The sequence below is a fragment of the Nilaparvata lugens genome, chromosome 13 (genome assembly GCF_014356525.2).
Source record: "Nilaparvata lugens isolate BPH chromosome 13, ASM1435652v1, whole genome shotgun sequence".
Classification (NCBI taxonomy): Eukaryota; Metazoa; Arthropoda; class Insecta; order Hemiptera; family Delphacidae; genus Nilaparvata; species Nilaparvata lugens.
Window position 1 is genome coordinate 265613 of NC_052516.1, and position 22277 is coordinate 287889.

At 33.6% G+C, this 22277-nt stretch overlaps 1 protein-coding gene across 1 annotated transcript; it reads right to left on the reverse strand.

The window, feature by feature from the left end:
* Positions 1-3703: 3703 nt before the first annotated feature.
* On the reverse strand, positions 3704-20993 carry LOC111061955 (mediator of RNA polymerase II transcription subunit 12). The gene is made up of 5 exons (XM_039440320.1): positions 20842-20993; positions 18926-19158; positions 15160-15354; positions 13835-14072; positions 3704-4499 (listed from the first exon to the last, which is right to left on the reverse strand). The coding sequence occupies exons 1-4, from the start codon at positions 20981-20983 to the stop codon at positions 13842-13844; spliced, it is 801 nt and encodes a 266-aa protein (XP_039296254.1). The 5' UTR covers positions 20984-20993; the 3' UTR covers positions 3704-4499; positions 13835-13841.
* Positions 20994-22277: the final 1284 nt, after the last annotated feature.

Consider the following 22277-nt stretch of genomic DNA (forward strand, 5'->3'; position numbering starts at 1 on the left):
AAACATATAAGCTTATTAATAATTGGATAGTGCTTGATTTTATGAATGCGTATCCGAATTTATCTAGGTATCTCTCTCTGGAAAGCCTAGGCACCATTATGGATAAAAACCTCGACTGGTCAGAACAAGTCAGTAGAACCTGTAGAAAGGTTTTCTCAGCGATGAATTCACTTAGAAAATTGCAAGATGTCCTTCCTAGAAGTATACGATTATTACTGGTCCAATCTTTGATTTTTTCACATTTCACGTACTGCAACTCTGTCCTCAATGACATGCAAGTTACACTCAATGATAAAATGCTGCGCTGCCAAAATTATTGTCTACGTTTTGTTCACTCTCTTTAACGCCATGAACATATTACCCCAGCACACATTTCTAGTTCTACCCTGAAGCTCCCCGATCAGAGACGTTTCAGAATAATCAAACTTGTTAGAGATAATTTAAAATATAGTTCGGGCACAAATGTCATGAATAAGGCACTCTGTGGTCATTTTTGAGTAACAGCCGTGGAAGATGTCTCAATTTCTTCATTAGGTCTAGCATAATAAGGATCGTAATGATAATGAATCGAAATCACAGTCAAACACCTCGGAAACAAGATGGCCGCCAAAATTTTCAGGGTTTTACTATATCGCTTGTACTTCAATAACCGTTCAAGATATTCAACCGTTTTTTCTAGACGAAAATATTTTTAAAATCTTCCTCTACAGATTTTGATTCTATAAAATTTTCCTCTAAAACACATATTTTTTTAGTTATAACCTTCAAAAGCCCAAAAAACGTTTTTTTCTAAATTTGTTCAAATTTCATTCCATTATAACTTTTTTTGTGCAAGAGATACAAAGAAATTCTCAATCTTTGAAATTTAGAGCGTTTTTTCAACTTTGGAACGATATATCTTTGTGCACTGTACGTCGAAAAATGAGTTCTCCAGCGCCCTCCAAAGAAAATCCTGCATGATTTCTTGTGCATTTTTCCATATGCATGAGGTAACAAGCTAGAACTATAAAATCGATTTTTTCATGACAACTTAAAGATAGAGACTTGCAAATTGTCTCAATCTCCTCGTTACAAGATGAATAAGAATATTGATGATGGTAACTACGAAAATATTCGACATCATTGAAAAATACAAGATGGCGGTCATTATTGACAGAAATTTTTACATCTCTTGTTATTCAGTTATTGTGAGAGATATCGGATTGGTTTTACCACCAAAGTGTTTAGAATTAACCAAACAATGATGTTCGGAAGAATCATCTCATTTCAACCACTCTTTCAATTATTTATTCAACTTGAACCATACATTTTTCGGGGACAATATTTCACTTTCAACTCTGTATATGTATTCGCAGTAGACAAACACTAGTATTATTGGCACATTGTTGTAGAATATTCTCAAAGCTTCAAAATGACATCTGGTTGGAGGCTGTAAGTCCATATTTTACGGCTGGAGCGTCATCGGAAAAAGAGTACAAAGTACTGTTTGCAGCGGAAAACACGCTTTTTCCATCAAATGCCAATCTCAACAATTAGAAAACCGTGTAACTCATGACTCTTTGAAGGTACATACTTGGGAATGTTATCAATCTCTATATAATTATGTGTAGAAATAGATTATCCATGATGACAATCTTAAAAATGTTTGTCATCATGAAAAAACAAGATGGCGGCAAAAATATGTCGATTTTCAAGAAATCATCTTTAATTCTAGTAATGTCGAGATCAGATCAATTAAGTCATCTGGAAGCTTCAATACAATCATACTACAATGTCCAAAAGATTTATCCAATTCCACCAACTTTTACTATGGTGAATTTAACTACAAACTCTTGAAATCAGATTTTTGACTGCCATCTTGGATTTTTCTAAGATGACAAACATTTTTGAGATTGACATCATGGATAATATATTCCCATACATCTTTACGAAGAGATTGATATCATTTTCAGGTCTGTACCTTCAAGGGGTCATGAGTTACAAGGTTTTCTAATTGTTGGGATTGGCATTTGGTGGAAAAAGCGGTGGTGTTTTCCGCTGCAAAAAGTACTCTTTTACTCTTTTTCCGATGACGCTCCAGCCGTAAAATATGGACTTACAGCCTCCAACCAGATGTCATTTTGAAGCTTTGGAAATATTCTACAACAATGTGCCAATAATACTAGTGTTTGTCCACTGTGACTACATATACAGGGTGGAAAGTTTCTGTTTTCAACATTTTCTGTTCTTCAGTATTGTATATTGTCATTATTACTTAATTAATTTCTAAAATCTTAATTAAATCCCACCCTATAACGTTTGTTTCATTTATCTATTCACAGTCATTGAAGCAGTATTGTATTCACTATCACTCATTCTAATATCATCCACCTTATTCATTAATCCCATAATTCTATATTCTAATGTTATAATAGTCCCAACAGCTCTATTCCATCACAACCCGGTCGTGTATTTATGGGAAGGATATTATTTCATATCTTTCTTAGAGAATCAACAATTATTTATTGAAACACCGCCGATTTATGAAGTTACATTACAATTTTATATTATTGTTATTCTAATTGCAATTAATATTTATTTTTATTGATCAATTTTTTATACTTTGTCAAATTCGTTGAATAATTATCATCACTGTCATTTAATGTAAATTAGTGTATAAGCCAGTAATTATTGTAACATACATAAATAAAGAAATCTAATCTGATAATAGATAGTAGACACAAACTGGAGTTTGGGGAGTGGTATCTTTCTAACTAGTAGACACAAACTAGAGTTTGAAGAATAGTATCTCTCTGATCGATAGTTGACACAAAATCTTGAGAGTGCCAGTTTGGCGGTGCATGCAACGCCAAACTGGCACTGCTGAGATTTTGTCACTAAAAGACAAAGTTGCACGCCGTCAAACTGGGCTGCATTCCTTAGAGTGCCAGTTTGGCGGTGCATGCAACGACAAACTGGGCTGGAAAACCAGCCCAGTTTGTCGTCAGCCCACTTTGTCGCCAGCCCAGTTTGACGCGGTCCCTCTTTTTCATAGACTAACTGAATATAATAACTAATAACCACAAAGCGTGACTTAGTTTCCATAGAAGCACTTTGAACTGGAATTTATCATTCAAATAGTGAGCATGGATATTGGGCAATCACTTTTATACGCACACAAGTGCAAGCTCTGTGTTTATTGTCTCTCCTTTCGATGAATCGACTATAATCGATAAGCTATACTGTGACTATAGAGAAATAGAAATAACGACAACCATAGTAGGAATTATTTATATTATAAATTAATTCGAAAATCTATTAGTAAATTACATTAAAATAAGGCGACAATGTACAACGATCACTTCTCTATATTAAGCTCAATAAATAACATTGAATGAATAATTTATAAATAATAAATTGAAATACATTGAACCAATAGTATTTATAAATAGTTGAAAAACAATAAATTATAAAGGACAGAATGAATATCTATTAATAAATACAATGAATTGGAAAATAATATCGTTTTGTGATGCAAAATAAACCTAAAATTATAATATTTTTCAGTTATGAACTAATACCTTTTGAATACAATAATAATTTATTATATTGTCATGAACAATTATTTCTGAGAGTATAACTATTCAATTATGAACAAATGCTACAATAATTACCTAAATGAATATTTATCAAAAATGATGATTATAAAAGTGGGACTTTTTTCATAAAAATTTAGAAGTCTTGTGTTACAGGAACAATCTGCTAATATAGCCTACAATAGACATGCATCTAGGGATTTTTAAACTATCAGTATTCCTTATGAATAGCAAAAATGCTGGTTTGATTCAAATCTTACTATTGTATGACAAACTAATATTTATACGTAAATACGTACGTACATAAAATCTGTATAGGCAACTCAGCTATTCGAATCAATTTTCACTTACGAAACATTCATAATAGCATAAATAAATATGATAAGTATTCATAATGTAGAATAAAAAATTATATAGTGCAATTTTGTACCTGTGTTATCCAGTATTGAATATTACGTTTGCATTTAAAAAAACGAGTCTTTATACATAAAGTATAATAGCTTTGACGCTTTTAAAAAAAGAAAATTAATGAAATGTTGAGTATTATCCTAATTTAGTCCCATAAAAGTATTCAAATAGAATGAATAATTAATTTCATAGTTTTAATAATTAAAACTCAATAATTAATTTATAACTGAAAATTGTATTTTTCATTTCCCGATTTAGAACTTTCGAGGTACAGTACTCATTCCTGTAAATTAATACTATCATAAAGATTATTATCTACATTGCTAATTAATCTAATTGTAAAGGAACGCATCTTAAAGTTTTCGTTTCGAAGCACTGTTCTTAATTTCTCGTTTGTGAATTTTATGAGGTACTTGGTCCTGAATAAATAATATAAGGATAATATCATTATAATTGTATTTACACTGATAATTGCTTTTTTGTGAAGGAACTTGTTCCAAGTTGCGTCCAGTCAGCCTGAAAAAAGACATAAATTCATATAATGAAAAATAAATACAGAAACATGGATAGTTATATAAATGCATGAACGAATGAATCAATAATTTTCATAGAAATCTTGTGCTACTTGAATTATAATTGATTTGATTGATTTATTCTATTGTTGATTGAGAATAATAAACGTTTAAATTGAAAATCAGATGAAGAAGGCTCACACCTATAAGCACGTCTCAGTTATAACGGAGATAGATTTTAAGATCAAGTAATAATTGTTTTAATGAGGGTTTACCGAGATACATAGCTTTGAATATAGACATTGTGTATTGGGATATGGGCTTAAGTAGACTCAACAATAAATTTTCCATTTTTCGACCGAATTTGACTTATGATGCATGATTTTGAACCGCCTTGACAAGCCGAGAAGAATGAAGTGTAGTACGATGAAATCTGAGCATTGAGTCAAAAGTTATAAGTGTTTGAAATTTTGATCCTTGAGGTGTCCTTAAGCGCGCCTCTCCACTAGGAAATACTGAAATGGAGTGCATCTAACGGGTGATTCTCATAGAACATAATCTCATGTCATTGTGCGAAATATCAATGTGGGGACAATGAAGTTGGTGATGATGGTTGAAGCTGAAAATTAGATGTTTTTCATAATACAAGGAGCATTGTTGTCAGGTGTACCTGAAAATCTATATGGAATAGAGCGCTCTACCTGATCTCAGATTGTAGAGCACAAAAATATGCCCTGAGGGATTTTGAATTATACATCTAAATGGTAACAATCGTAAGATATTGTTGATCAAAAACTAAAATTCATCAAAATTGATTTTTTCTTCAATTGTCACTCATTTTTGAAAAATCATAACTCAGTACTCATTGGAGATAGTGAGTTCCGAGTGATCTCATTTTATTCATAATTTTATAATCTAAAAAAAGGCGGGAGCAAATTTTGGCAGAAATAGCTGAAAACTGGAAAATGAGCCGAAAATACGAGGTTTTTGGACCATCCTGTATCTAGCACAAGGAAATTTTGCATGAAGAAATTGGTTCTAGACTTCTCTTATGTATGCAAATATTATATTAAAAAATCAGAACTACAATATAAATTACAAGCACACCCCCTTTTTTATGTCTATATTGACTGGATTAATCAGCTGTTGTTTTAAACCAGGACTGAAACACATGTAGCCTAGAAACTGGACCTTCATGTAATAGTAGTTTATCGTTAGAAGTGGATCGTGGATGGTCCTGACCCGTGCAGGACAAGGTAGGCAAAATATCGCATCCCCGAAAATCATATGGAGACGTATAGCCAAACTATACAGAGTGGGTGAAAAATCCGAGAACGGATTAATATCTCATACACGAAGGTTATTTGATGGTGGGTATGATTGGGGATCCTACTCAAATTGGAAATTAATACTACTTCACTATGACTTTAAAAATATGGTCCACCATCTTGGATCCGCCATATTGAATGCAACTTTATTTTTTTAAATAGGAAGGTGGTCATGCGATGAATGATTTTGATACGAAATTTCAAGAAAAAATGAATGGCGAAAACCGCATATCGATATCTGAAACCGTTCAGAAGATATTCACATTATTAATCAATATCATGCATATCAGAAATGGAATACATAAGTGGTATTGATTAATAATGTGAATATCTTCTGAACGGTTTGAGATATCGGTGTGCGGTTTTCACCATTCATTTTTTTCTTGAAATTTCGTATCGAAATCATGTATCGCATGACAACGTTCCCATTTAAAAAAATAAAGTTGCATTCAATATGGCGGATCCAAGATGGTAGACCAGATTTTTGGAGTCATAGTAAAGTAGGTAGTATTTTCAATTTGAGTAGGATCCCCAATTACACTCATATTGGAATCACAATCTTTTATGAGATACTAAGTTAAGCCGTTCTCATACTTTTTTCTTTGCTTTCTGCTTTGAACAGTACTGATTAATCATGTGATTATCTTCTGAACGGTTTGAGATATCGATGTGCGGTTTTCACCATTCATTTTTTTCTTGAAATTTCGTATCGAAATCATGTATCGCATGACCACCTTCCTATTTAAAAAAATAAAGTTGCATTCAATATAGCGGATCCAAGATGGCGGACCAGATTTTTGAAGTCATAGTAAAGTAGTATTTTCGATTTGATTAGGATCCTCAATCACACCCACCATCAAATTACCTTTGTGTATGAGATATTGAGCCGTTCTCGGACTTTTCACCCACTCTGTATAACACAAACATGTTCTGACATGCAAGCTTTCTGTTTATGCTTTACAATAATTATCAAAACATTTGAATAATAAAAGCATTTTGCCATTTAAAAGCAAAAACCTTACCTCCTAATAACCTACCCTTTCACCTTTCAAACCCTTGAGGTTTCTTTATCTTTTAGGTTGTGTTTATGTTTTACCGTTGTATGTTTTATGTCAGCTTGTAAATTTCGGGAATGAGATATTTGGATTTTTGCAAGGCAAAGTGTCACTGAATTATGACTGTTTTGTTTGAAATCCACAAAGTCTCACTGACAAAAATGGCTAATGGCTGCTTGTTCAAGCAGACTGAAAAAACCTCTAGACCCTGTCAGCGATATTTAAGTTGATTTTTCATTTTTGACTTCAATCAAATATCCCAAAATGCGGATGAAAACTGTAAATGTATACCTGTGCTCACTCTTGCAGGTATTTCTTTGCACAGTAAATTGTGAATTATGTCACAATATAGTATGCCATGCATGTGTAATTTATCACATTTCAAATCTATGTGACTAGATAATTAAATACGTTTTGAGCAATTACCTATTTCTTTAGTTTCTTTTTTGTGAAAAACACTAAGAAATCTAGCAATTCTTGATAATGACATGACAGAATGCAGTCAAAGGGTACGCGCCACCTTATTCCTCCGACACACCCAGAACCTGACAGGAGTGGACAGCGACTATCTCATCCATCGACACCGTACGCCAGCGACAGGGAATGACTGTTTTGAAAGAGTCTCGAATTGGCGTGTGCGTTAGGCGCCAAAACCGGACACTTTTACATCCGTACAGAAACGACAAAGTCAGACACATCGAATCTCTGACACTTCAAAAACAAGACGTTCAGGTTATACTTCTTGGACGGACTGTACTATGCAGAGCTGTCTGGTTTTCAAACAATGGTATTGTTCTGATGAATCCCCACATGTAGGCTATTCTTAACAAGACCATTGACAATTTATTTCTGAAACCTATCACTCTTTTCTATCCCTCTTCGTAGTAATATCAGGCGATGACTTATCTTGTAACTGTATATTCCTATTTATCAGTCCTTTATATCTATTTATAAGTCCTATATATCATTCCTATTTTGTGCAGTTGTCTCTCTTCTCTGCAGTTATTTGGAGCTTGAATAATAGAACTATTAGTAAATTTCTTGATACAAAACAAAAATAACTTCACTTAATAGGTCAATTGTCAAGATTAGTGAGTACACTGAAACTTCTCAATAATTCGTAGTTTTGTCATCAAAAACACTGTAATTAGTATTCCCATAAAGATAATACACTAATATGCCATAGTAACTCCAGTAATGAGTTCATTGAAAATTATGCTACAGTAACTAATAACTCCAGTGATGAAGAGACCGAAAATCACATCAACTGATGAAGTGAAGTGGAAAAAAGGGTGTTGTGATTTATCATTAGTAAGCTGGAATATTAATTGCATGCAATTACCACAATTTACCCATTTATTCATAACAGCTAATGCTATTTAAGAATAATCACATATACTGTCCTTAATGCCCCAAATTCAGCTGATTAATATACAAATTTTACATCGACTCGCTTTCGTTAATGTCTGTCTGCCTGTCTAGGTATTGTTTGTTTCCAACATAGCCTATATGTATTAGATAATACAACTTGTGATAGCAATACCTTCAACTTTATAGTAATTGGTATTATTAGTTTAGGGATTTTGAATTCTGATTGTGAATTATTTACCCATACGGAGTGAACTTTAAAGTTCTATGGATTCACATATAATAATATAACTAGAGACACCCTTAGTTGAAGAACTCGCTCATGAACAGTTGTATTGATCTCTGAAATCTTTTACAAGTATGTCAAATTAATATTTAACAATATTTTCTTATATTCATTCATAGAGGCTATATTATGAATTAATTATGGGCAATGATGGGATCAGTATCAATGATATAATTTTCTCGTATTTTGTTTTATCAGCCTCGATATTGCAGAGCTTGATATATAATTCGTCACCCTCCAAAATTCGTATTAAATGCTTGGTCCCGTAAGCCTCAAATATATAGGTTCTACTGTGTTGAATGTAGTCTAGGCCTACTGGAGGGTTAATTACTCGAACATTGAGAATTTTGAATATAATAAAATTATTCAGTATTGTTTTTCATTTTGAATGTCATTTTCAATACTGGAAGATATACAGTTATCATTTCCCAAAATAGCGGGAAAATGTTATTTTTTCATGATAATATTTGATGATTGATTTTTCTACGTTTCAACGACGGGATTTGCTTTTGTCTGTATATGTATGTTGGCATGTTTGTAAATTAGCTTTTGATGATTACAGCTTGGCAATGCTCTCGGTTTTATTTATAACAGGTAATATTGTCATCGTTAATACACGCCAATCAGTCATTGGCCGTTTCAACACTTACGATTTCTCGTCACGGTACCGGTTTCTTTTTTCCGATGTCCGAAGGGCTAATTGTGGTGACATATTGACAATGAGATCGGTTTATAAATGCTGTACGAGGTCTACTGTTCACAGAACTACTAGCTACAAGTATTCAACTGCAGAAGTCGGAAATAGACATTTCATTTTACTCATGGAAGACACCCACCCTTATCTATCTACTTCACGTCTATGAAGATAACAATATCAAAGAAACAGAGTTGAAAGTACGAAGACATGGAGATGGAAATTTAAAAGTGAATGAATTGTTATAATTCAATTATTCAGGTATATTAAAACTGACTACTTTAGCATTTACCTGATTAATATTACCGCAATCATTATGTTTCAAATTCAAATTTGCGTTTCGTTGCTGTCAATCGGCTGCTCTCTGCACCTATTTTCTCGATTCATGCAATAACTTCAAAAAAATGACGTCAACAAACTTGGTGACTCAACACATCTGTCTCGTTTTGAACTGATAATGGCAAACTCTCTCGATCAGCTATTTTCAACTGACGATGAAAAACTCTCTTGATCAACTGTTTTCAACTGACGACAGAAAACTCTCTCAGTCAGCTGCTACTCGGTTGATGAATATTATTACCGTACCTAATCATTTTTAAGTTCCCTCAGTGAGTTATCCTAAACATGAGTCCTAATCCTAATGATGATTTTCGTATCACAAACTCTATAATTTCAAACTATATACTATATTTCAAACTTAATCAAAATCGTTAGAGCCGTTTTCGATTTCCATCAGACATACAAACAAACTAACAAACAGAAATTGAATACGATGATAAATACGTCTATAGTAACATCCATATGGGAAAGTCTGTTATAGTAGACTGCACAAAACTAATCCGATGTTAGTTGGAAGAGCTGAGTACCTCCTCACCCCTTACCATAAACTTTGCCAATTCTTCATATGTACTGTATTATGAAAATATCAATATTAATTCTTACTTATAATCAGCTGCCTAGGGGGCCTAGGCCCCCCTCAAGGATCAGATAAATAATGAAAATGCGGGTCTATCTACACGAATCCTTAGAGTCTCATAATGATTTAATACTTTTCTGTATCAGCAGTAGTATAATTCCTTCTACAGTATCAACAATGTTGCAAAATTGCCTTGAAAGTATGGATACGGGTACAGAGTAATAAATAATATATTTTTCTCTGTGGTATAGTTTGAATACAGAATGGGTACACTTATTGATCAGAGCACAATAAGTGAGTTATTGAATAAATGTCAATGTGAGAATTAACAAGTTGCAAGATGTCACAGTGAAAGCAAAAGGAAGGGCACAATCAGACAATCAAAAATGTATGTAAAGGGTTTTTGATAATTATGGGAACAGCTTGATGTATCTTTAGCTTTCTAACTGGAAGTTATTTTCCTATTAGAATATGATCCCCAATGAAATTGTTGAAATTGTCATTGTAAAAGAAAAATTTATCTTTTTCCATGATTTTCAAGAAATCTGTTTCAGTGTATTCCTACTCTAGGGCCTCTCTGTAGACCCATATTTCTAATAAATATTCCATGATTGAATTTATCAATTATTCAACTACATTTGTATAAAATTGGAAAAAATGAAGCATATAATAACATCTTCTAATGTAACATTTATGGGGAAAAACCCAGGTCCCTCTATCCTTTGGGGGTATTCCTCCCCCCCCCAATACCTATTGGTTTTTGCCCCCCCTTTAGCAGTTTGGTGAAATGGCACCACTGAAGTTCAATGAAATCAACTTCAATTATTGTATGGTAATTGTATGGCAAGATTACGATACTTATGAGCTCTACTTAGAAATGGATTGTGAAACAAGATAATTGTACTGGAATGTAATAAACTGTGATATTTTCATGATTATATAAGAGCAATTAAGCCATTCATTTCAATCATTGAGAGAAAAACCAATAAGATGCTCATATTATCTTCTCAAATCTTAATACATTAACAATACACTACCGGTAATTCACGTGTAAATAATACTGATGTGGTCGATTCCAATGAACATTAAATGAAATGTTTGTTTTCTTCTAAATGTCTATACTTGAGCATTCTGTCAATTTCAAACAGAGATCACTTTTACGGAGTTTTCTCAGATGATGCAGCAATCACTGAGGAATATCCAACACATAACTCAATAATCCAGGAGAGAGTCATCTAAAATTGAAACTATTAGTGCAATATTGCTAAATTATTAGTGTTTTTCAATAAATTATTAATCCCATAAATGTCTCTCAATTAAATGATAAGTTATGGAGTTCCAAATATTATAATATTTTTCGCATTACCATTTTTCTTTTTTTTATATTTGAATCGCTCCAATTGTTCACTCGTTGTTTAGTCGAATATAGTATTATTCAGGCTATCACATAAATCTCTCTCAGCAGCTACTATATAAACGCTTAAAATAGGTTGCTAGGGAACGATAATGATAAGAATATGTGATGAATAATCTGTCCTGTTCTAGGCGAGCAATATTTCTGTATCACAGATATCCAAAAACTTCAACACTAAAATGTGAATATCTTTGAAACGGTTTGATATATTTATGAGCGATTTCCACCATTCATTGTCTCTTGAAATTCTTTATTATTTGAATCTTGTATTAAAACCTTCCCATAGAAAATTCTTGATTCAATGTGGCGGAACGAAGATGGCACACCAAAATCATTTTGAAGCTACCTACAGAATTTTTTTCCAATTTGAATCAGAATCCCAGTGGAGCCCACTGTTATATTATCTTTGGAAAAGGAACATTAAGCTGTTTTCCTATTAATATAACGCTGTAGGCCTAAGTGAATCCATAGGACTTCATAGGTTTCTCCGTCTGGGTAAATGATTTAGAATCAGAATTCAAATTTTGTTAAATCAATAATACCAACGACATAGCAACTGCCATCACAATTTGTATCATTAATATTACGCGTATGCTACTGAAGGATAATAGTCAGGCAGACTCACAGGAGTAAGTTATTCTGCCTCATGCAGTACTTTCAATGTTACTTTTATATCCTGAAAAAAGACGAAGAAGTGAGTAAAATATTTTGTTGTTCAACGAACTTGACCTGTGAAAAGGTTCGAAGAGTGCATGTTCAAAATTTGAAGCTGATCGATCAACTCTTTCTAAAGTTATTGTAGTGCATTCAAACAAACAAGCAAACCCACAGACTGGCAACAACTTTGAACTTGAGCAAAAAGTAAGAACTTGCTAACGCTCGTTTAACAAATATTATTGAGAGAACAACGGGCGGTATTATCAAGTTGGGAGCACATAACTTGAAGGAGTCAAATTATTTCAGTGTAGGGGATTGTGTATTTCACAAGAGAGTGTGGTTCTGAGGGATATAGGCCTATAGTGAGAAGTGAAGAAGTGAGGATTTAATTGAATTGCAGTTTTAGTTATTTTTGCACGGCCGGCCCTCTCCCACATTCAACCATCAACCCTCCAGTACGATGCTACATCAACTATACAATCCTACTCGGTGGAATGGGGGAATTCACAATATTACAAGAGTTGATAGTAATGAATATTATTGACACAAAGAAATTTACAAATCTAGGCATGGGAAAGTCAAATTCAAGATAGGTTGTAGATAATTATGTCTGAAGCATTGTATGAAATAATAACAAAACCCTGAGGGGTTTTGAAGAAACGAGAGCATTAGCACACAACCGGGTAAGAGAGAGAGAGAGAGAGAGAGTGAGTGTGTGTGTGTGTTAGACAGAGAGAGAGAGTGTGAGAGAAAGGCGCAGGAGTGATAGAGAGAGGGTGATGGAGGGGGAGAGAGAGAATGAGAGAGGAAGCAATAGAACTAAATAAGGTTGAGATAAGAGATAATGTCACGCAGGAGTATTGTCCAATGGAATATTTCAAAGAAAGTACAGTCTGTGCCAAAATTGAAACCAGTTTACTTCCAAGCTATTCTGCCAGCTTAACAGACACTAGCGTCAAAAGCTGATAGCGACAACCAGAGACTGTTTTCCAGGTAGAGAAATTAGTCACGGACTCTTTTTCAGCACAAGAACGACAAATGTGGCCACCGCCAAAACAAGACTGATTTTCAGTGCTAGGATGGATGTGTCTGACTTTGACGGTGGTGTATCCTGACATCGCCCCGCAGTCAAAGATGCAAACTCTTAAAATACTCTACAACAATTGAACTGTGAGTACAATACTCAAATAAAAAAAAGTCAAAACAGATTTAGCATTTTTTTTCCAACCAATAAATAAATGAAACGATACATGAATAAATCAAAACATAAATAAGTAATTTAATTAATTATTTTAAAAGAGCTACTTGAATTATTGACTGATTATTATAATATAGAAATTAAAAGTACCCTTTCTTTAATTATACAAATTAATCAATTCTTTATTGATTCATACAATCAGTAGGCCTACATCATCAAAATGATAGTGATAGAAAATAAGGTAATCTTGTGCTTTTCCTCCCCCAAATTTAGATAAGGTTACACATAGTCCGAAACTAGTTGTGTTCATATAATTTTTTTTAAAGGCTACCAGTGATTCCCATAATAATACAATTAATAAAGAAATACATGGAAAATAACGTATCGGGACAACAAAAAATTGCCAAGTTGTAAAATGAGAACCTTTGTTTTAATAAGCGGGAGGCTGATGACCGCCGTACGGATGCCCCCCCGGGCCAGGCTGTTGTTGCTGTTGTTGTGGGTTGCCCCCCGTTTGCTGTTGTTGTTGTTGATGTTGCATTTGCCGGTGCAGTTGCGCAACAAGTTGCGGCGACTGCTGTTGCTGCTGCTGTTGTTGCTGTTGCTGCATTTGCATCAGCTGATGTCTCACAGAGGCGTTCAGTCGTTGCTGGTTCATTTGCTGCAACAAATTATTGGCAGAAAATGTCACAAAATACAACATAATTAGCAGAAAACGTCACAAAATACAACAATCCATTTTTGAGAAATACGATAGCTGAAATGTCAAATCTAATTGATAATATCTAAATCTGAAATTATAAAAGAAACGCTCAATTCAAAATAAAGCACATTTATTGAGAATTAGTGTGATTTGGTGACTGTGTATGGGAGGAGATGTTGCGGTACTTCTGCGTAATATAATATGACAAATAATATTTCTCCATAATGGTATTGACAAAATCAACGCATCATTCTTCCAATTAGAATTGCAGTAGCTAAAAAGTCACATCGACCAAATGTTTCAATCTGAAGTTATGAAAAAAGTGCTCAATTTAGATCATAGTAATCAATGCGACCGCCTCTGAACAGAACTAGATAGCTACATGAATATTACTCTAATTACAAAAGGACATTAATCTATTTCACCACAAACTCGTAAAATATGCTATATGTTGAATGAAAAAAAATATATTATTAATTAGCATACCCTTTTAAAATGCTTTATTAACTCACCAAAATATGCTTCAAACTAATGCAATTTCCAACAGGGAATGAAATGAAATAAATAACATTGAATTTCATTTCAAATTGAAAATGGCAATTCAAGTTGAAACATGTTGTGGTGAATTTATAAAACATAATTTCAGAAGGGAACCTGAGAATTTTTATTTCATTCTTAAAAATTGCAGAACCCCTATAAGGAAAAGTGAATACATATTACATTTTGACTGTATTTCCTGGTAAAATGTACATAGTTATCATCCAGGTAGTGATAGAGCAAGAGGCATATCATCAGTAGATGATCACCTATAGTGAATTTTTTATAAAATTGAAAATGGCTATAAAAGTTGAAACATGTGGTGAATTTTTAAAAACAAATTAAGAATAGGTATTCATTTCAATCTTACAGCTGTAGAGAACCTACAAGAAAAAGTAAATAAGAGTAAATTTTGACTGTATTTTCATGGTGAAATGTCCATAGTGATCATCCGGGTAGTGATAGAGCAAGTAGACTATCAAAGTGAATATAATACATTTTTGCTTACCTGTTGAAACTGTTGTTGCGAAGTCTGCTGTTGCTGTTGTTGCGGCTGTTGTTGGGGCGGCACTCCGCCCCCTCCCCCACCACGGCTGTATGGGGGCGCCGGCCCCTGAGGGGGGCCCTGGGGGGGTCCTCCCTGCTGGCCAGCCCCCCCTACCATACCACCTCCCATTCCACCCATTGTAACGTTCGGCGCTTGCTATTGAAAACAATTAAAATTGTCCTTATTCAAATTCAAGTCTATTCCACACACAAACATTCATACAACTTGAGATTTCAAAGCACGAAAAAATGCAATATCACAATACATAGCAAACTAGAAATTATATCAGTCGGGTGGCCACCCATTTTAAAATAGAAAAATAATGAGTAATTCCTGGTTTTCCAGAGTAAAATTTCAAATTTTCAAGGTAGAGTATTCGCGGTATTTGAGAAACAACATACATTCCGTGAAGAATTATTATTATTATTATTATTGTTATTCATGGCGCTTAGTTGTGTATATGTGAGCTTCATTAAAACTCACACAACATGCCAACTGTCAATTACATATTTATACAATATGTTACATACAAGATTGATTTTATTCAATATATTAATCTTCTTAAAAACCTATACGTCTAAACTAGCAGACAAGGACCTCATTCCCTCCCTCAACAACACTAAAGAGACAACTCTTTAATAGTATATCACTTATTTTATTTTTGAATACTTTCAAATTAGTCTCCGTTTTCAACTTGTTTTTCAAAGTGTTAAATATTTTTGAATATAAGGCTCCCTTCTCATAGACGGTAATTCTGTGCTTGGGCAAATAAAGATTGTTGTTACGCTGAGGAAACCTGTGAATGGGATTGTTGTCAGCAATTATCTCACTATTTCTTTTCATGTACATTAAAATGTCAACCATATATAAAGCCGGAAGAGTTAAAAGGTTGAGTCTGCGAAATATGGGCCTGCAAGAGTCTCTCCTCCCAGAGTGAGTTAAATTCCTAATCACTCTTTTTTGGATTTTAAAAATTATATTATGGAAATCTTCAGTTTGATCATCCATGACGAATTGCGAATAGCGTATTTGAATTTCCAAATATATTGATAATTTTTGACACTACAGTCTATCCTTGTGAGGAATTAGTACGTTCTTTCAACTACTCATGATTGTGTGTGGAGTGCTTTCGGACAGGGTCCATTTTCAACACTCAGTGAGTAGTTAAAAAACGAAAAATTCCTCACAAAAATAGATTACAGTGTCAAGGTTATCAATACATTTGAACATTTATTATGTAATAAATGAGTAATACTTTTACTAATGAAGCCATTTATATGTACAGAACCATAGCCGATTCCGGCTGTTGGTGACTCTTCAAACCTTCAAGAAAGTCTCATTCCGAAGAGAATGAAGCCATCAAAATACTTAATTTTAAAATGTAATTGTTTTATATCATGACTAAGAATATTACCAATTGTTGCTAGCCATCACGTGTTTTTTTATTTTTTTTTATTTGAGTTTATTGTTACTGTACACTTCTTTACAAGATTAATTGAAATTCTTATTTCCTAAATTAATTTCAATTTATGTAAAATTCATGAGTAATTGTAAAAATTAATGAGGAATTCAAGGCATTTTTCCCGGTTAGTAAAATCATGAGGAATTCAAGGTTCTCCCGGTTTTCCCGGTAGGTGGCCACCCTGTCAGCGGATACCACTTGCATAAGATGACTCTTGTGTGCCAGTGAATGTGGGAGAAAATAAAGAGGAATTCATCAGGAAAGGAAAAGAATAAAGATTAGCCTATTTTTTTTCAAAATTACCATAAAACGCTTATAATTTTGAAATAAGTCGAAGTTAAGGACAATTTATTGATACATATTTTGTTTTGCTGAAGCCTATTGCAAGAGAATATTGCCACAGAGAAAAGAAAGCATAAGAAGATATCCCATGGCATAGGGATAATAATATGATATTATAGATGATAATAATTATAATAATTGTTGGTTATAGCAATGTTCAATTTTCAATGTTAACTGAAGCCGATAGTTCCAGTAGATGTTTTTCGTGAAGCTATAAGACGCTGGTAGTCTCTCTTACTGTGCCGTTCTTACACTCTCTAACCCAATTTAGTAATAATAGACAGTAGTCGACAGTAATGGACTTGAGTTGACAAAAATCGACTCGAAATTTGGAACATGAACGACCTATACCATGAGATATCTTCTTATGCTATAGTTTCTCTATTTATTTTTTTATTTACAATGCAAATTCACTAATGTAATAAGATTGGTAGATAGAATAATAAGGTAGTCCTTGTGCTATATTTTTCTTCCAAATTTATAGGTGACAAAAACCAAGATAAGGTTAGAATTTCACGATTACAATTTTTATAAAATTTTAGTCAAAACTACACATGAAAACTATAAATTTCGAATTTAGATGACTTGAATTAATAAATTGATTACAAGTATTCCACTCAATTACCACTTGTAACGAATAATATTGAGTTATTTATTGATATTGTATATTATTATTAATATAAAAACACTTCACTTATAAAAGCTACTTTTTTACAAATTAATGAAAACAATATGATAACTTGTAGCCTAGTGCCCTTTATTATTAAAAACTTGAAAATATTACAACGGCTAGTTTCAACCATAACTTAGGTCATTTTCAAGTTGAAATGGCAATGTCTTTTCAACTTGAAAATAACCCATGTTATGTTCGAAACCAATCGATGTAATATTTTAAAGTTTTCAATTGACCGAGCGAAGTGAGGTCTAAGATTCAAGTCGACGGTTTGGCATTTCTCTTAATGTTTAAATATTTAATTAATGTTGAAATGTTTATATTTTTATATGTTGCGCATTTACGGCGAAACGCGGGAATAGATTTTCATGAAATTTGATAGGTATGTTCCTTTTTTGATTGCGCGTCGACGTATATACAAGGTTTTTGGAAATTTTGCATTTCAATGATAATATAAAAGGAAAAAGGAGCCTCCTTCATACGCCAATATTAGAGTGAAAATCAAACTATAGAATTATTCATCATAAATCATCTGACAAGTGATTACACAGATGTGTGGAGAAGCCAGTCTATTGCTGTATTTCCATAAGGTCTATAGTTTCAATCAGGTACTTGTGGATGAGAATACTACGTGAGGTTACTGTTCACAGAACTACTAGTAATAAAGGGTACTACAAGTTATCATATTGTTTTCATTAATTTATTATTAATATTTATGTTATATATTATTACTATGATATTGCATAATTGCAATGTTGAATGCATCAAATTGATATTTAATTTATTAAGGGCAGGTTTCCGAGCTCGGGATTTAGCTAAGTTCTAGACTTTAAACAGCTGGAGTCAGAGAATTAGCTTTCCAAAACGGGGCGTAGTCGCAGTTTTTATTTTCTCATTTCTATAATTGAAAACGTTTTTCCTTGACGAAATCAAACATTTCTAAATAATTCAAAATAGCTGAAACTTTACACTATTTTCTCTTTATTTTATTTTGTGTTTAATTTTCTAGTTTTTTGAAATTCAATTCAAACTTGACTTAAACAATGACTACGACTACGCCCCGTTTCGGAAAGCCAATTTTATTTTCCCAGCTATTTTAAGTCTAGAACTTAGTCAAATTCCGAACTCGGAAACCAGCTCCCTTAGTGAGAACACTTTACAAGTAGCCAAGCCAACAAGTATTCATACATACAATTTTTATGTCAGTAAATTTTTTTAGTAGATTAAATAATATGAAACTGTGTTCTCACCTGCATATAAGGTTGTTGCCTGACCCTCTGTTGTTGCTGTTGTTGTTGTTGTTGTTGCAAGTAGTCAGCCTGCTGCTGTTGCTGGCGCATGTTGAACTGTTGCTGCCCCCCTGGACCCCCTGCTGCCGCCCCCGGGAACCCTCCTCCCCCGCCCCCCGCGTACGGGTTGCCGCCACCACCACCCCCCACTCCTGCGCCTCCACCAGCTCCGCCTCCATATTTGCTCATCATTTCTGCAACAAAATATCAAAACAATCGCATAAAAACCTGCAACACAACAAGGTTTATTAAGAACACAAGGCTGGACACTAACGGTAAAACATGTATGATAAACATGTGCACGATCGAATGTTTATCTTGCACATACACATATCCATCATGCATGTTTATCATCAGTAATATAATATTGTTACGGGTTTCTACACTAAATAAACACTTGAGGCGATTTATACTGATTAGATTTATTACTTACAACACTATAACACACGGAGGTACACTAGAAACAACTATAAACTTATAACTACTTAATAAATTACAAGGAATTAAACACAAGCTTACGTTTACTAGTATAAGAACTGTTCGAGAATAACTGTCACTAAGAAATAATAGCTGTTTAAACAACTACAAACGTCTATTATCACTCTAATATCCGTCACGATTATCATAACTTTATCACTAGTCTGACACAATGGGGAGAAACGAATAATAGCACTGTAGTTTGTCAACTAACTCCCGTCTGAAACACGCGCCATTTTATAGATTCCGCAGAACCATCTAGAAGGTGGAGAATACAGTGCTCCAGAACTCTCCAGAAGGGACTGGAGGTGTGGTGATCCGACCAATCACAGTGATCGAAGGTTCTGGAACACGCTTGTCATTGGTCGACGTCCCCCCGCACCAAAATGAACTCACGGGAATAATCTAGAATGATCTAGAAGCCCCTCTGCCTCCTCTGTATTGTTTACTGGAAACTTCTCGCCTCCTGCCATCCTTCTAAAGGCCTCATCCATAACAATATGAACATTCAATAACAATGAATAAACAACTGGAAAATAAAAATTATAATGATAGAAAAACAATTTAACCTCAAATAGAGCATCGAAGAAAAAAATAAGCAACAAAAAGTAGGAGATAAAACCCAAACTCAAAAATGTTGCCTTTCCCTGTCATGACGCAACAAAGTATGACAACATTTGTATCACGCATGCTTTACCGTTAGTGGCCAGCCTAATGAATCATTACCACCATGACTACAGACACAATAGTGAGTAACTTACATTACAATGTAAGTATTTGATAGCAACATTGGTGTTGCTATCCTTGTCTATCATTCAACAAAGCATACAGCGCTATCCTTTTCTAGCTCCCCAAAGTTTCCAGATTGTTTTTTAACAATGTAAAAATATAATAAATTAACAAACTATTTAATCTCAATTCTGGAAATTTAGGCATTTATAGCAACTATTGTTGCAAATAGTTGCTATTTAGACTAATTTCAGTCATGCCGCCTACTCTAAACGGAGACCTACCATGTAACAGAGGTTGAAACTCCATGAGAAGTTGCCCTTATAAAGGCATAAATAGATAATTAATTTTATTAGAAAATTAGCAGGTAACCCGAGCTCCGCAAGTGTCTAATCAAAAACTTGACAAACTGAAAACTTGAAATACTGAAATCTTGAAGAATTCGAAATAGGCCTATAAACATCCTCTGTAAATTAAGAATCTATATGAAAAATTTCAAGTTAATCAGTTGAGTAGTGATGCGTCATTCGTGAATTTCCTATCCCGAGCGTGTATAAGCCAATTTTTTCCTTTATTATATTGGAGATAATATTCTACTCTATAGGGTACATGAGAATGAGATATGATAGTACCTATAGGTTTAGGTGGGTTCCTAACCAACTAAAGTTTACCTTGCTGCTGTTGCATAGTGGTGTACATCTGGCCCCCAGGAGGTTGCTGGAACATTTGCGACTGCTGTGATGTGGGACCCCCCATACCACCTCCCATGCCCTGCTGGGCCCGCAGCTGTTGTCTGCAATAAAGAAAATTCATTCACTTATTCATTTAATTAATCGATTGAATGAAAACTAGATTCTAGTGACTAGCAACTAGTCTTTGGTTCCATCCAATGAAACTAGAATACATTCTAGATAATATTGATAATAGATATACATTGGATTCCTAATAGAAAATATATTGTATATGATTGTAGTCAATATGCGGCATAACAATGTCGTGCCAAGACATTGATGGAACTACTATTCAATACAGACACAGAGCGCATGCGCTAACGTGGGTGTTTGTGTTTTTCCAGTTTAAAGTGTCAAAGTAGTCGGACAAGAATGTCCGATAAAATGAATGACCTGCTTTAGAACTAGCATTCGCTAATTTAATTCAATTGACCTATTGTATTGTGTAAAAATATTTGTACTTGACTTGAGGTAAGTCACAATATGCTCATGCCCAAAACTGTCACATTTCAAATCTATACTTTACAGTCCAAATCAAATTAAGATAAAATAATTATTGAAATAGCCAGAGCACCACAAATAAATGTAATACATTGAATATAGTCCGGTCATCACGAGCTGAGCTCTAGCTCAGGTCTGCCATCGATTATTACCCTAATTTATATTCCAAGTCTTTTCGATGAGTGGTGTGCTAGAAATAGCTATGGTTTAGTGCTAGAAACTCACAGTTGGCAAATCTGCTTTCAAACTACAAAAGTCAGATCTACGGATGCGAGGTAGATAATTCTTCCTTTTACAAATTATCACTCCTTCACTTTTATTATTATTAATAATAAAACTGAAATCCCATTGTTTTATTATACTCATTGCTACGTATTGCTACACAATACAATTAAATGAATTATTATCAATGTATCAAGAAATTATTTTCTACTCAAGATTTACAACTATTTTTCTTTTGATATGATTTGAATTAAAAATGATTATTTTCAGATCACTGATTGATTATATCAATGTACTATTTCTATGTTTTTTTTCTTATAAAAATATAATGTTAAACCTGACTCCTCCAGTCAAACCTTCTTTCGAAGGTTTTGGAGAATTCATATTTCGTCTGGTTAATAATTTTTTTGAAATTTTCCACTGAAAAGGAATTTTCTCATCATTTGTCATTCTTGCTTTGTTTATTATTCATCATTTTTTATTTTTAAGATTTCTTTTTATAAGTGTATTTTTCATTTTTGTTTGTTATATTTTCTGTAATAAACTCCCTTCTTCCGGGGGTAACAGGACGAAGGAAAGAGGAAAGGAAAAATTATTATTATTATTTCATCCACTGACCACCTGTAAAAGGGGTTAAGGATTAACCCCTGTAA